Source organism: Ictidomys tridecemlineatus, chromosome 2 (assembly GCF_052094955.1).
Source record: "Ictidomys tridecemlineatus isolate mIctTri1 chromosome 2, mIctTri1.hap1, whole genome shotgun sequence".
Classification (NCBI taxonomy): Eukaryota; Metazoa; Chordata; class Mammalia; order Rodentia; family Sciuridae; genus Ictidomys; species Ictidomys tridecemlineatus.
In genome coordinates, this window is record NC_135478.1 from 24,679,249 (window position 1) to 24,694,161 (window position 14,913).

At 46.2% G+C, this 14,913-nt stretch overlaps 1 protein-coding gene and 2 long non-coding RNA genes across 4 annotated transcripts in view; 2 read left to right on the plus strand and 1 right to left on the minus strand.

Annotated features, from left to right (window-relative positions):
* The window catches only part of Itga9 (integrin subunit alpha 9), a 321,363-nt gene that overhangs the window by 154,284 nt on the left and 152,166 nt on the right, over positions 1-14,913 (minus strand). Inside the window, exon 16 of the mRNA XM_005317430.4 lies at positions 12,376-12,525. Coding sequence (XP_005317487.2) covers positions 12,376-12,525 — 150 coding nt within the window. The remainder of the gene's footprint in view (positions 1-12,375; positions 12,526-14,913) is intronic.
* Positions 2,804-8,505, plus strand: LOC144375043 (uncharacterized). 2 transcript variants are annotated; one of them, XR_013434350.1, is made up of 4 exons: positions 2,804-3,854; positions 4,201-4,279; positions 7,116-7,523; positions 7,636-8,505. It is a non-coding gene; the product is annotated as an uncharacterized LOC144375043 (long non-coding RNA). The 2 variants fall into 2 exon arrangements; XR_013434349.1 differs by having other exon boundaries at positions 2,807-3,854; positions 7,116-7,780; positions 7,864-8,505.
* On the plus strand, positions 8,649-13,636 carry LOC144375044 (uncharacterized). The gene is made up of 2 exons (XR_013434351.1): positions 8,649-9,639; positions 12,413-13,636. It is a non-coding gene; the product is annotated as an uncharacterized LOC144375044 (long non-coding RNA).

Here is a 14,913-nt window from a genome sequence, read left to right on the forward strand (position 1 = left end):
AAGGGGGCCAAAACCTGAAATCCACTCTTAAGTTGAAAATATCTTAAGTAAAACAATGCATTTCATACACCTAACCTGCCAAATATCATAGCTCAGCCTCACCTACCTTAAACATGCCCAGAACACTTATGTTAGCCTCCAGTTGGACAAAATCATCTCACATGAAGCCTATTATATAATGAAGTGTTGAACATCTTAAGTAATTTACTGAATACTATACCAAAAGTGGAGAAAATAAAAACAGAATGGTTATGTGGGCACACTTTCATGCCATCATAAAGAAGAAAAAGCATAAGTCTAACCATCATAAGCGGAGGAATGCATATCTGTCATGGAATATTATTCAGTCTTAAAAAGGAGATCCTGAGCTGGGGTTGTAGCTCAGAGGTAGAGCGCTTGCCTAGCATGTGTGAAGTACTGGGTTCAATCCTCAGCACCACATAAAGTAAAATAATGACATTGTGTCCACCTATAACTAAAAAATGAATATCAAAAAAAGGAGATCCTAACATTTTGGACAACATAAAGGGACCATCAGGATATTATGCAAAGTGAAATAAGCCAGACACGGAAAGAAAAGTACTGCATGTTCTCACTTAGGTGTAGACTCTAAAAAAGCTAAAGAACCAGAAACAAAGAACAGAATCTTGTTGGTGACCAAGGGTGAGGGATGAGGGGAGGGAATGGGGTGATCTTGGTCAAAGGTACATAGTTATATTGGATAAGTCTAAAGATTAAGGTACAGCATGACCAATCTAGTTAATAACATTGTACTGTATACTGGAAATTTGCCAAGAGAGTAGATTCCAAGTGCTCTTCCCACAAGCAGGGGTTGGGGTGGAGGGGAGTAACTAGTGAGGAAACAGATATGTTTCTGCTGCACCGTTGTCATCCTTTCACTACGAATATGTTTATCAAAACATGACTCTGTGCACCTTAAATATGCACAGACACGAGAAAAGAAATTCCTGAGTGGTTTGTTATGCAGCCATAGATTTAACAATCCATTCATGGAGTGGTCTAGAATGAACGCTCCACCCGCCTATAAGCTTTCCTTAACTAGGGCAACACTACAGACAAAAGTAAGCTGTACAAACTAAGCCCTGGCCCAGGCAAGGCTGGGAATGCAGTTGTTTTGAGGGTAGAATTCAAGACACCCAGGAATCAAGAGACCTGTGCCATGCACTGGAGGCGCCAAGGCTGAAACTCAAATCCTGTGCCCGGGTCTGAATTAGTCTCTAGGCAAAAGGCCAAGTGGTTCCTAAGGAGCTGAGAAACCTGTCTCTGAGGCAGGAGTGCAGATATGAGCACTCTCAAAATGCTACACGACAGCATGTTTTCCAGAAACAAGTAGAAACGACTTTTCTTTTGTGCAAAGTACAAAGAGTCCAGCTTCTCCATGAAGCCTAGGGGCCACCCTCCTGATTTTCCTCTGATGAACAATCCCAACAGCTGCAAGCTGGACCTCCAAAAGCCTCTGTCTGCTTTCACCACATCCCCCCTGGTCTTCTAGGCCAACACAGGCTTGGCCGCCTCTAGCAGACAAATCCCAATCCTGCTTGGAAGCCGTCTCTCCCTGCTGTCCCCTCCAGCCTCCACCTGCAGGTGGGCAAAAGCCATCTGTTGGCATCCCTGGAAGCAGCTTTTCCAGGACTTGCCAAAAGGTCTCAGACTCCATCATGTCCCAACCCTCCCTGGGAGCAGGAGGCTGAAACCTCTAGGGAGAGCGGCTGCTTCCTGCCTCGGGCCTCCAAGAGCCAAGGAATGGCCACCCCGCAGCCTCCCCAGCCTCACAGACTGGATTTAATATTGGGGATCCTTCCTCGCCTGCTCTTCACCTTGGGTGTCTCAGGAATATACAGTTTTCTTTTGGAAAGTCCTCTAGTTTCTCACCAAATCCTTTTTCTACTTGGTTTAGAACAGGGTTGGCAAGCTTTGGCCCCAGAGAATCAGATAGTAAAGTGGGGTGCGGTAGTGCACACCTATAATCTCAGCCACTTAGGAGACCGAGACGGGAGGATCACAAGTTTCAGGCCAGGCTGGACAAGTTAAGACCCTGCCTGAAAGACAAAAATTTTAAAAAGGGCTGGGGCTACAGGTGACAGGTAGAGTGTCCCTGGGCTCAATCCCCAGCCACACAGACACAAAGTCAAACCAGAGGCTACAATTCTTCTGAGTAGGAAAAAACAAACAACAACAACAAAAAAAACATGGATAATACATATAGGATGGTCAAGAACATACTCCAACAAAACTTTGTTTAGAAAGTTAGGTAGCCTGAATGTGGCCTGGGGGTCCATAGTTCACTGAAACCTGGTTCCTCCGCTCCCTTTGGGCCAGTATCCAACCTAAGTCCATTTCCCTCTGAGCCAGAGCCCAAGGCTGCAGTGGGCCTGCCTTTCTCACAATGCCACCAAGGCCAGGGCAGCCTTGGGGACATTTGGTGCAGGGTCTGGCAGCTCAGAATCTGCTCCTGGCTGAGGGCAGACGGGAAGTCATCCAGGTGCTCAAGCCTTAGGGGACGCATTTCTTCTCCTCAAATCCTTACTAGAAAGTCCTCCCTTCTGACCCCACAGGAAGGAGGATTCTCACTTCCAGCTGTCACCTTCAGAGGACAACTCGGTTTTTTGGATTTGGTTATGTTTTTTTAAAAAAAAACCACACACATAATTACCGACATGGATTGGATGCTTGTTTATAGGGTTGCCATGGCAACCAAGCCCCAAGCGAAGCCTGGAGAAAAGGAGAATTAGACTAGGTGGGGGATACGTGCTGTTCAAATCCCACCCCAGGGGACTCCCTGGGAAGGCTATTTTAAGCTGAAAAATGAGCAAAGACACTTCCTGCTGAGCAATGCGACTTCACAGAAGGCCTCTGCCCTGGAGTGTGGCATTCTGCCTGGATGTCCGGAGTGACACCTCTGAGCTGGTGCTCCCCTAATCCTGCACGAGTTCCTAGAAGCCCAGCCACGGGGAGTTTGTGCCTGCAACCCTCGTGACCCAGCACAGAACTCAAAAACCTTTTTGTATAACTGCCATGACCCGAGTGTAAGAGGTTCCTCCCTCCGGATTCCGTTCCTTTCTCCAGAACCCAGCACCACCCTTCACGTGGCACATGGCAGGAACGCAGGGGGGCGGTCCCAGGAATTTCAGCTCTACTTCAGCCTGCGCCCAGCGGAAGGAAGGAAAAGGCTCCTGGCCTGGTATGTGAAACCAGCCATGCAGAATACCATGTCCTCGGGAGTCAACGAAACGCCAACAACTTTGTAAAATCAAAGCTGTGAAAAGCCTTCCATCCCAAGGTCTGTACAGATGGTCCTCTTAGGGTTCGTGATCACGGGAACAGAAAGCACTCTGTGGGTCTCCCTCTAAACACCAGCACGGCACCAATTTGGCGTCACGCCCGCGTGGACACTGGAGGTGAGGAGTTCCCCCGTCTTGGCATCTTCTGGCTTAATTCCCCGGCTCCGAACATTGCCCACAATGACATCTTTAAATGATCCAGGTCAACCTCCGTGATAACTGCAGGAGAGCTGACCGCTCAGGCTAGATGCTACCAACTACTGCGGTTTGGACCAATGTCCCTCAAAGGCCCAGCCATTAAAGGCTTGGTCCCGAGCCCATACACTATTGGGAGGCCGGGAGGTGGGGGCTTAGCAGGAGGAGGTTAGGTCAGTGGGGGTGCGCCCTTGAAGGGGATATTAGGACCTCAGTCTCTTCTTTCTTCTCACTCCCAATCATGGAGTGAACGAGTCTTCCCTTCCTGAACTCTCCCCCATGATGTCCTGTGCCACCACGGATTCCAAGTAACAGGAATGCCAGCGCTATGATCCTGGATTTCCCACCTCCAGGGTTGTAAGTCAAATACTTTTTTTTTTTTTTTTTTTTATAATTTACCCAGTCTCAGGTATCTTGTCATAGGAACAGGGTTAACTGGTTATGGACCAACACTCCAAAATTGTGAGCCAAAATAAACCTTTTCTCTGTTTAAGTTGATTTATCTTGGGTACTCGTTTTAGTAACAAAGTTGATTAACACCAAAACTTCATCCCCTAAGTCATATGTTAATGGTGTCTGCAGTAGGTACCTTTGGGAGGTAATTAGCATTAGATGAAGTCATGAGAATGGGGACCTCCTGATGGCATTAGTGGCTTTTTAAAAGACCCACACTTTGCTTTATCTTCCCATATGATGCCTCCAGCATGCTATGATATGCAAGAAGGCAGCAGATGCAGAGCAGATGCCAGCGCTATGATCCTGGATTTCCCACCTCCAGGGCTGTAAGTCAAATACTTTTTTTTTATAATTTACCCAGTCTCAGGTATCTTGTCATAGGAACAGAAAATGGACCAAGAAAGAAGTCTAATCCACTCTCAACTCCCAGCACAGAGCCCTTCTGAGATCTGCCTGGGATTGGATGGCCTTTTATGGACCATATTTCACGTCCCTCTACAACACCCAACTTTTAATATCAACCATAAACTTCCTTCTAGGGAATTTCTGCCTCAGGAGATGAAAATTTTTCCTCCATGATTTTTATCCTTTTGTGTTCTATGTTTTTTAAAGATGCTATTAATAATTCACAAAAGGGAAAAAAAAGTGAACAAGGGGCTGGGGTTGTGGCTCAGTGTTAAGAGCACTTGCCTGGCATGTGTGAGGCACTGGGTTCGATCCTCAGCACCACATATAAATAAACAAATAAAAATAAAGATCCATTGACAACTAAAAAAATATTTTTTTTTTTTTTAAAAAGAGAACAAGTTCAAATAAAGGGTCTGGTGCCATTAGAGAGAAGGAAAAACTACATGCGCTAGTTCTACTTCAAGAAACTGCTAAGCCAGAATTGAGCAGGCAACTAGGAGTGAGAAAGAAGGCTCCCAAACTGGAGAGGACCCAGGCAGACTCTCCCGCCCACCTGGAAGGACACCTTCTTAATACGGGCCCAGTAAACTGCCACGAACAAGGGCCTCACATTTGACTCCTAAAACATCCCAGAAGATGAGAAAAGAGGTGCTAATGTTTCTGGCCCAGCCAGAGACCGGTTACTGGATGTGTTCCCTGGATCATTCACACATCCACTCTCCGTGCTCTCAGGCAAAGTTTTCAGTAAGACCAGACAATACAGAAGAAAACCAGCAAGGCTTGAAGAGTTTGGGAAAACCCACTATTTTCTTCTAAAAAGACTCCCAGAAGAGCAGGAAACATTTTCTCCATAAATTGCAAAGATACAATATAACACACACACAAAATTTTTTTTGCAAATTTAACAGGTCACTTCAGGACACAGCCCAGCCTTTGACAGTAGAAGCCCCCTCTCTCCTTTGCCCTTGGGATTAACCTTGGAGAAGAGGCCTATGGCATAGACACACAGCCAGATTTCTCTAGTTCCCCAAGATAGTTGGTCTACTTGTGTTTTTCTCACACTTCAAACTAGATGGTTTTCACACCTCTTGCACCATAGTGCCCTTCTAGAAAGTATTAGCCAGAAGCAGATGCTTATAAAAGTAGAGTGATCTAGTGGAAACCAGGATGCCGGATAGGAACCTAATATCCCTTCCTCTCCTCCTTCCTTTCTTGGTGCATCCAAACTCTCCCTGGCTCCCAACTGTGCAATCTGGAGTCCGCCAGGCTGAGCGGTCTTGGGATCCTCTCTGGTTCTGATGTCTGGAGTTACTCTTCTCTCGTCTTCCCTCTCAACCCCTCAGTTTTCCAGTTCTTCTGCAGAGACATTTATATCTGCTAAGGAAAATCAGCCTTGGAGTTGTACATAATGGCATTTTAAGCCAGCCGGGCACCTCAATTGGGAAAGTATTACCTAATGTCCAGGCTGTGCAAAAAGTGGGTTTTCACAGGCATGGGACTATATTCCTGCACACTCAGGCCCTGAGGGTCCTGAGGTGGGAGGAACTAACACTAATTTCTAGCACAATGGAGACTCAAAGCTTATTCCTTCAACATGGTTAAAAATTAACATCAGGGTAAATTTTTTTCATTTAGAGATAACAAAAGTGGGGATTCCCCACCAATGTCACCAGTCATACTGGTTTCATCTTGTTTTTGAAAAGCAGACTCTTGTGCACACGTGTACTGTGGTTTAAGTCAACAGAAGACCTCATCACCGTCTCTGGTCCATGGTAAATTCCCAGAGGGATCATGGAGTACTTTTTCTTTTCTTTTCTTTTTTTTTTTAAACAATAGAGCTTTGTTGAATCTGTCAGTGAAGAAACTCTAATGTCCACACTTTGCAGAATGGCCTAACCTTATGTTCTTTCAGAAGGGCTTTATTAGCTGAGATATATTTACTAAGCACTATTATAAGCCGAGCAAGATATTAGGGATCAATGGCCAATAAGGTAAAGTAGACCTCTGCTTTCACTGGCCTTCCGTTCTAGAGAAGGACACATAAAAGCAAGTGGATGAGAGAATAAACTGCAATTGGTATCATGAAGGAATGAAATAGGCAGCGAGGTCAAGGAATACAGGACAGATGAGAGATGGCTCTGCGAGGTCAGATTTAGGTTGAAAACCTAAAACATGAAAAATTGGTCATTAGAAAAGTGAAAAATTGTGCTATATATGTGTAATAAGAATTGTAATGCATTCCACTATCATATATAAATAAAAAGAAAGAAGGACATTTTTTTTAAAAAGCAGGATGAGGAGCTTTAGAGAAACACTATTGGCATGTACAAAGGTCCTGAGGCAGGACAGGGCTTGGTAAGTTTGGAGTACTGTAACGGATGGCACTAGGCAATTCTGGAGAGGTAGGGGCCCCACTGAGCAGTCTTGTGGATCTTGAGGATCTTGAGGAAAAGCCATTGGAGGGGGTTAAGCTGGGAAGTGACCTGGTCTATTTGACCGATAATGATGGCCTAGCCTTGGGGGAGGGGAGTAGAAACAGAAATGGAACAAAGAGGAGGGATTCAAGTACTATTTGGGGTGCAGCTGGCTCTTGAGTTCTCATTAAAAAATCAGCTCTGCTTCCTGGAGTGGGCCTAGCTCTCAACTGCTCTGCCCCTTAAACTGAGCCAACATCTGGGAGACACATGGAGGAATCATGGAAGAATATCATTAAACTATCCCCTCCCCCCTCTTTTTTTTTTTTTTTATAATTAGGAAAAGCAGAACAAGCAAGAATCGCTCTCTCAGAACACTTCTCGGGCTCCTGGACAATATTCCCAATCCAGCAACAATATTTTTTTATCTTTTAATTTCAAGAGGAATTATATGGTTAAAAAAAAAAAAAAAACAGCCCCCGGCCACACACCTCCCATAACTGTGCCCTTCTCTCAGGGGAAACTACTGTGGCACGTCTGCGTTTCTTTTGGTGATTGTTTCTAGAAAACACACGGACGGGACAGCTCCTGGGTTTACCAGAGGAAGATGCTCTCTCACCGAATTCCCACCACGAGAGACAAGAACTGGTCTCAGGGACACAAGGGCTCTCCCCCTCCCTCCTGAGGTGACAGGCAGATCCCTCCCTTCAGCTTCTTGATGGCCACGTTGGCCGAGTCAGAACCCCAGGTCAGCCTGCTCCCACAGACTGTGGGACCCACCCCAGGAGTTTCTGGGTATTTTTTTTTTTTTCGGGGTGGGGACTGGGTTGGCCCAAAATGTTTCTTTCTCAACACACAAGATCCCATGAGAGGCTGCAGCTGCTGGTTCAGGGACCACACTTTAAGAAATGATGCTCTCCTGGTGACCTCTGCAGGAATCGACGGCTATTTCTCATTTCATCAAGTTTCACCCTCTCTCTCGACTCACCCATTTTGAAGATTAAGGTATGAAGAGGACATCTGTCCGTCTTCCTTTATCTCTATACACTTGAATCTGATGACATTTGCATTTTATGCTATCACCACAGCTCCGGTTTCAGCTCGACTGTGAAGACGGATAACCCACAGTGCGATTGTTATGATGGCTACCTGATTATGTTTTCACAGCAGAGACAGGACAGCGATCATGGTGATACACCCTTCTCTGCGGAGACAAAGGTACAGTCCAGGAAGATCTGATTACACTACTTATGGGAGAATGTTCTGCTGAGAAGTATCTTCCTTATACTCTTCTACTCATTCAAAATCCCACATTTTGATGGAACTGGCGAATCATGCTAAGTGAAATAGGCCAATCCTAAAGAACCAAAGGCTAATGTTTTCTCCGATATGTGGATGTTAATTCACAATAAGGGGGGTAGCGAGGGAAGAACAGAGGTACTTTGGATTAGATAGAGGGGAGTGATGGGAGGGGAGGGGATATGGGGGTAGGAATGATAGAAGAATGAACCGGACACTATTACCCTATGTACACTCGTGATTATACAACCTGCATAACTACATCATGCACAACCAGAAGAATGAGAAATTATATTCCACTTACGTATCACGTCTCAAAATGCATTCTACTTTATAATTAAAATTAAAAATTCATTTAAAGCAAAAAAATCCCACATTTTAACCTGCTTTATACTTGAACCATGACATATTGATCATATCTCTATTCTTCTAGGAGTTTTTATTTTTCCTTATATGTGTATATAATTTTGTTTACCTTACTTATAAATCAATGGGCCCTTAAATTTCCCTTTTTTTTAAAAAAAAATTATTTCTCTTTAAGCCTAGGAAATTTTATCCCATTTTATCTCTTATAATTTCTTTTTTCTTTTGTTTCTATCTTTCACTTTTTATGGTTTTCTCATTGCTTGGACATAGAGTTTTAGAGTTTATCCTTTTGGTTGTTCTGAGATTTCTTACCATTGTCTTCTAATCCTTCCACTGAATATTTGGCTCTGGAGTTATTTCCTTGTTCTCGGATTCTTCTTTTGAAAAGAAAATAGAGGCTGTGCATGCTGGCACAGGCCTATAGTCCCAGCAACTCGGGAGGCTAAGGCAGGAGGATCACAAATTCAAAGCCAGCCTTAGCGAGGCCCTAAGCTACTTGGCAAGGCCCTCTATCACTATAAAAAACAAAAAGGGCTGGGGATGCAGCTCAGTAGTTAAGTGCCTCTGGGTTCAAACCCTGGTATCAAAAAAAAAAATTTTTTTTAAAGAAAGAAAAAAGAAATAGAGGGTTGGGGATGTAGTTCAGTGGTGGAGCCCCTGGCTAGCATGAACAAGGCCCTGGGTTCATACTAGCCAACCATCAAAACAGAAAAAGAAATAGGATCCCACCCATTTACCAATGAATAAAACATGTTCTTAAATCTTTGTGTTCACTGAATAGAATTTAGGATTTCTTTTAAATTTTTATGGTTTCTTTTATTCCCTGAATAATCTGTTTTTTTTTTCTAAGTCAACCATGCTCTTTCTTTAGATTTATACTGATCTTTCTCCTCATGCATCACCGTTCTTGCAATCTGTTTTCTTTGGTTGTCCATTCATATTCAAGAATAAGGTAAAGGGCGGACTGGGAAGCCCAGGGGTGTGCTTGGGTGGGTGGGTGGGCAGAGGGAAAGCTAACTCATTGGAGGCTTCAGATGCCAGGGGTGAGGCTTTCCTCCTGGAACCAGCTCATGCTCACCGTCTTGAGCAGGGTGTTCAACTCCTCAGCCAGGTGGTGGCTGCTGCTGGCTAGTCTGCCAGTCTGCAGCATGCAGAAGTGGGTACAGAAGTGGATCACTCCTCCACATGCCCATCTCCAGGTAACACTCCTCCCCTGACCCCATTTTCAGTCCTGTTCTCTCTCCTGTCCCCTCTGCAGCTGCAGCTTCTCCAGTTCCACATGGAGCAACCCCACCCCTCCGTGCATGGTTCAAATTCACCCACGGACACTCTTCCACCTTCCACTTACTCCAGAAAATCATCCTGAGCCGATTCCTCTTCCCCAGAGTTCTCCCTGTTCCAACTGACTTCTCTATAATTCTTGCAGTGGAGTCTCAGGAGGCAGAGAGACATTTGTGCTTGGTCAGCCATCTTGAACCCGAAATGACCAAGAACAGTATTTTTTTTAAAAAAATATATTTTTAGTTATAGATGGACATGATGCATTTCTTTATTTTTACATGGTGCTGAGAATCAAACCCAGAGCCTCACACGTGCTAGGACAGTGCAGTACCACTGAGCTACAACTCCAGCCCAAGAACAGTATTGCGATACTCATCTGTCCTTGGATTTCTGGCTTTGATCCAAAATGTCGGTAAAGGTTCTAAGATGCTCTTCACTAGAGAAGGTCCACTTTTGTACCCTGATGAATGCACAGGAATGAGAGTTGGGTTCATTGCAGAAACTGTGCCCCAGGCTTGAGAGACGCTGAACTGCGCAGGTAGCTAACCTCATTGGGTCAGTTCAGAGATACAAAGTTTTAAAATGAGTCCTGTACCCCCTGCTTAAACCATTTCTATAACACCTACAGGAATGTTTATCAGGCCAGCAAGATTTTGCTTTTGAAAGTAGAGTGATCCTAGCACTAGGAAACACTTTCCTGGAGTTATCATAATATTCTGATTTACTAGGTCTCCAGCCTGGCCTCTTCTCCCCATTTCACCGTCAGAGGAGAACATGAAGCTGTAATTCCCAGGGGTCTTCTCTCTCTCCTCTTCTCCTTGCTTTCTTCATGCTGCACGTTAAGGCCAGCCCTCCCCTCTGGCCCCATCACTCAGGTACCCTATGTCCTTTCATTTCTCCCCTTATTCTACTAAAGCCTGTCCAAGCATCAGTTCCAAGCATCAGAAGGACCTGCAGGCCACCCTCTCATGGCACTTGTACTTCGAGAGAAGCTTATGAAACGCAGCATCATGAAAGTGAAACCAGTCTTGAAAATCAGGATTGGGTCCCATTTTCCCCTCTACTGGCCCAAAGGACAAGTAGCTGATTATCAAAAAAAAAAAGGAGGTAGGTAGATAGCAATCCCCAGTTACCCAACAGCCTCTGGGGGAGGGAAAGGATCACATTTTCCAACACAAGCCCAATCACCCCCTGGATGGCTCTCTTCCTGCACTTTTGGTTTCCATTTAGGCAGGATGGGAGGAGGGGACATAAGAAAGGAAGCCTCCCATCTATGAAAGGGGCAAGACACCCCCAGTCCTTTGGGCACCAGCTCTGGACCCCTCCTCTCCAGGAGTCACTCTCTCTGTTCTATCCTTTAAATAAAACATTTTGCTCTTGCCTCAATGTTTCTTGGGTGTTGAATCTTCAACACCAGGGAACAGGGACTCGATCCTGATGTTTAAGACCAGTTTCAAAAGGTAGTAGTGCCCAGGGTGCGTGTGTGTGCGGCAGGCACTGACCACTGCAGGCCCTTCCCCAGCGGACATGAGTGGAGGCACCAATGGTCACCTGCACACCCTTCCACAGAGAACTGTCCTCAGCTGGGAGTCTAAAGAGGGCTGCCCTCTCCTTCCACCCTACCCCCAGGGCCAGCCAACACTGACTCATACAGAGTACAAAAGGTGCCAGCATCATCGCCTCCGAGGAGGATGATTCTCAGATGTCATTTATGCTCCTGGGTCTCCCAGCCAGACTTGGAGATGATGTCCTTGCTCAGACCCTTGATCTTCACAGACCTCCCCCAAGGGCACAGTCTCATGGGGATTCCAAGTCCACATCTCAAGCTCTGAATCTAGGACAACTGGCCCAAGACAACATGGGAGAGACTCTGGGAGAAGTGAGGATGCCTTGGCAAACCCCACATCACTCACTCCAACACGTGGATGGACATTTCCAAACCCACACTCCCCTGAGCTTCCATTTCCCACTCAAATCTGCAAGGCAGGTGTTCTGCAGTTTCCCCCTCTGTTCAGGGCAATCTAAAGAATTGCCAAGGCAGGTGGTTCTGAAAGGCTCTGCCCCTGCTCTGCCCAGAGGATTGGATTACCACCACCCCCCCCTTAAAAAACAGTTTTCTGACCCTGCCCAGGGTCTCAGACCATGGTGAGTTTGTGTTTTAATGAAAGATTTAGAGCAAATTTCAGATCACACATTCCTTGCATATTTCCTGCACTGATCTCAGTGCAGAGCATCTCACTGATGGCTCAGGGCAGACTGAGTCAGTTCCCAGGCTCACCTTTAGCTCAGGTGCTCTGCCTCCAATGTCACTTCAAAGCTCCTCCACAGAGCAACCCATCCCAGAATCTGATGAGCATGGAACAGGTCAGGTCCCCATCTGCATTTGTAGGGGTCTCTGGCTTCAGGGGCATGTGGGTCAGGCATGTTTAACTCTGCCACCATTACAGTAAGATGCAATTCTTGCTTCTTCTTTACTGCATTCCCTCACCCACCAATAAAGCATTCATAGAGTACCTACTGTATACCCATCTAAACTCTGCCAACAGTCTCGAAACAGCTGGTGTATCATTTTGCAGATTTGAAAGGGAAGCCCAGTGGGGGGGTGTGCCCTGGCCATTATTCTGGGTCATTTCTGTGGGCTTTCAGGGTCTGACCTGATTCTTTTGGGCAATCTTTTGTCCCTTCTTCCAGCGCAGAACTGGAGTCAAAGCCGGCAGCTCCCTCTCCTCCTCGCCAGTCACATGTGCTCCGAGGCTGTAGGCGGCTTCGAACACTATGGGGCTGATGACGTCCTGCACCCTCCGCTGCAACGACAAACAAACAGGCAGGTTAACCACAGGTCCCCACCGACAGCCACGGAGATTCCTGTTCACATAGGGCTTTCACTCATGGGATCCTCACAGCCAGCCTTGTGAGGTCAAGTCTGATGGTTTTTCAGATGAGGTTAGCCCAGCCTCTGCAGTTATCATCTTGCCCCACTCTGCAAATGCTGGGTGGGGGGGCGTGCTTTTTGATACACCTTTCATGGTGCTAAATCATCTCCTCTTGGGCATGTGAAGCACATTACTTTACTCATCTTCCAGAAATTCCTAGGTGGGAAAGCATTGGCACTCTACAGCTAACCCTCTGCATTCATGGCACTTGGATAATCGAGGCTCTTTTGCATTGAGATTATGGATTTGCTGTTAGGGCAGGGGACTCGGACACCAGTGTACCTCCACCCCAAGTCAGTTATCAGGGATAAAAGTCTGACTTCTGGCCTTGTGTCCTTTCCTCTTCCACCAAGTTAAATGAAGTTAAAGAGGATTCGACTCTGCCTCACTCATTTTTAACTGCACTTGCCTCTGAGAAGGGGGTATGGCCCCCGAGTTTACTGGGCCATGGAACCCCGTGTTTCCTCAGACTTCCTTGGGCTCAGTGTTGAGAAGAACATGCTCAGGGATGCGGGAGGGTAGATTAGAAATCTCTCATAGCGGCCCAGGAGGGGAAAAGGGGGGACAGAGACCAGGACAGCGTGAGTTGGGGAGGCAGATGTGGCTAGGCCCATGGCTCCCTAGCTGTGGGGACCGGGCAAAGGGGCACAGATGACTTCAGGAGTGGATTGCTGAGTGACTAACAGATGATTCTATCTGTGCTCAACAAAGCATTTGCATAAATAGCATAGGGATTCTCTCTAGGAGGGTGATGGAGGCAGCTTTGGATTAACTCTTTCCAGAATATTCTCAGGAACTCCAGATTCTAGGAGCGGATTTTAGATTCTCATCCTTTCCAGGAGTGAGTCACAAACTCACTCTCCAGTACCTTCCTGCCTGCTGGCTCTGCTTACCAGACCTTGAAGATGTTAGGTGATATGGAGAAGAATGAACGAATGCCATCCTAACATGTTTGTAAGTAAATTTTCTTTCCTTAAGCCTGTCTCAAGTTTTAGCATTTGAGTTATTCATGTCAAAGTACGCGAGCTCTGGGCTGGGGATGTAGCACAGCGGTACCACACTGTTGTTCTCAGGGAGGATGGAAAGATGGCAGTGGGAGACCGGGATCACTTCATATTTCCCTGTTCCCAGCTGATTTCAGGGATTGGGCTAAGCCCTTTCATAGACTTTTGACTGAAACCTCACAGCCCCCGAGTTGGTAGATTACTGTCTCCATTTTACAGAGATGGTAACTGAGATACGAGAGTTCAAATAAATTCCCTCCATCCCAAAGCGAGTTAAATGCTAGAAACAGAGTTACTCTTAGAACCGAAAGCAAAAAGACCTTCCTTGTCCATTAAATACTATTTTTAAAAAAAGCATTCCAACCACTTTCAGTTCCAGAATAACTCTAAAAAATGACTTATTTGCTTAAGAGCATATTGAGCAAAGAGGGAAGGGAATGTGTCACACACTCTAGGCTGAAGGTGAATGAATGACAAATACCTAGAAAACGGGCAGTTTTCAAACATGCAGTCCTTCAAGCCGTGGCTGATGGGGAGGGAACCTTTACCCAGGGCCTCTCTTATTTTGGGTGAGTATTTTGACATCTAGGGGCATGGACGCTGCTCTCTGGAAATGACAGGATGAACCTGTCTTAATTAAGAAATTGGAAAAACAGCTTCCTATTCCATGGAGCAGACAGGAAGTCAAACCCCACGGAGCTGTGGGTGAGGACAGAGGAGGGTAAAGCACGTAGAAACGGGCTGACACCCCCCAGAGGCACAGCCTCTCCTTCCTGGACTGGGCTTGTTTTCTTTGAGCTGTGGAGGAGAAGTAGCGGCCCCATTTAGGCCTAGGGCTCTGGCACAGACCACCGTTACCGAAATTTTACTACTTAATGTCACTTTTACTACTAACTGAAACTTCTGAAGGTGAACCTGCTCCGACCAATGGGAAGGTCAGAATCTACCTCTTCCTGTTAAAAATCTACAGGAGTAGATTTGAACACTGCAGGAGCCCCCATGGAGAACACCCAGACTGGAAGCAGAACCGGCAGTGGCTAAGGTTTTATAGGGAACTTAACATATGCTCCATTTGGGATTTATTGGGTGCTTACTTTATGCCAGGCAGTGTGCTGGGCCACGGGGAGCCAGACATGAAAGACCTTCTGGGAATTATTGGTCACAGGGGACACAGGCCCGCAGTGACAGGGCAGAGCACAGGCAGCAGGGCAGAGGGGGCTTTGGGGACACAAAGCAAGGACACCTGGTTCACACT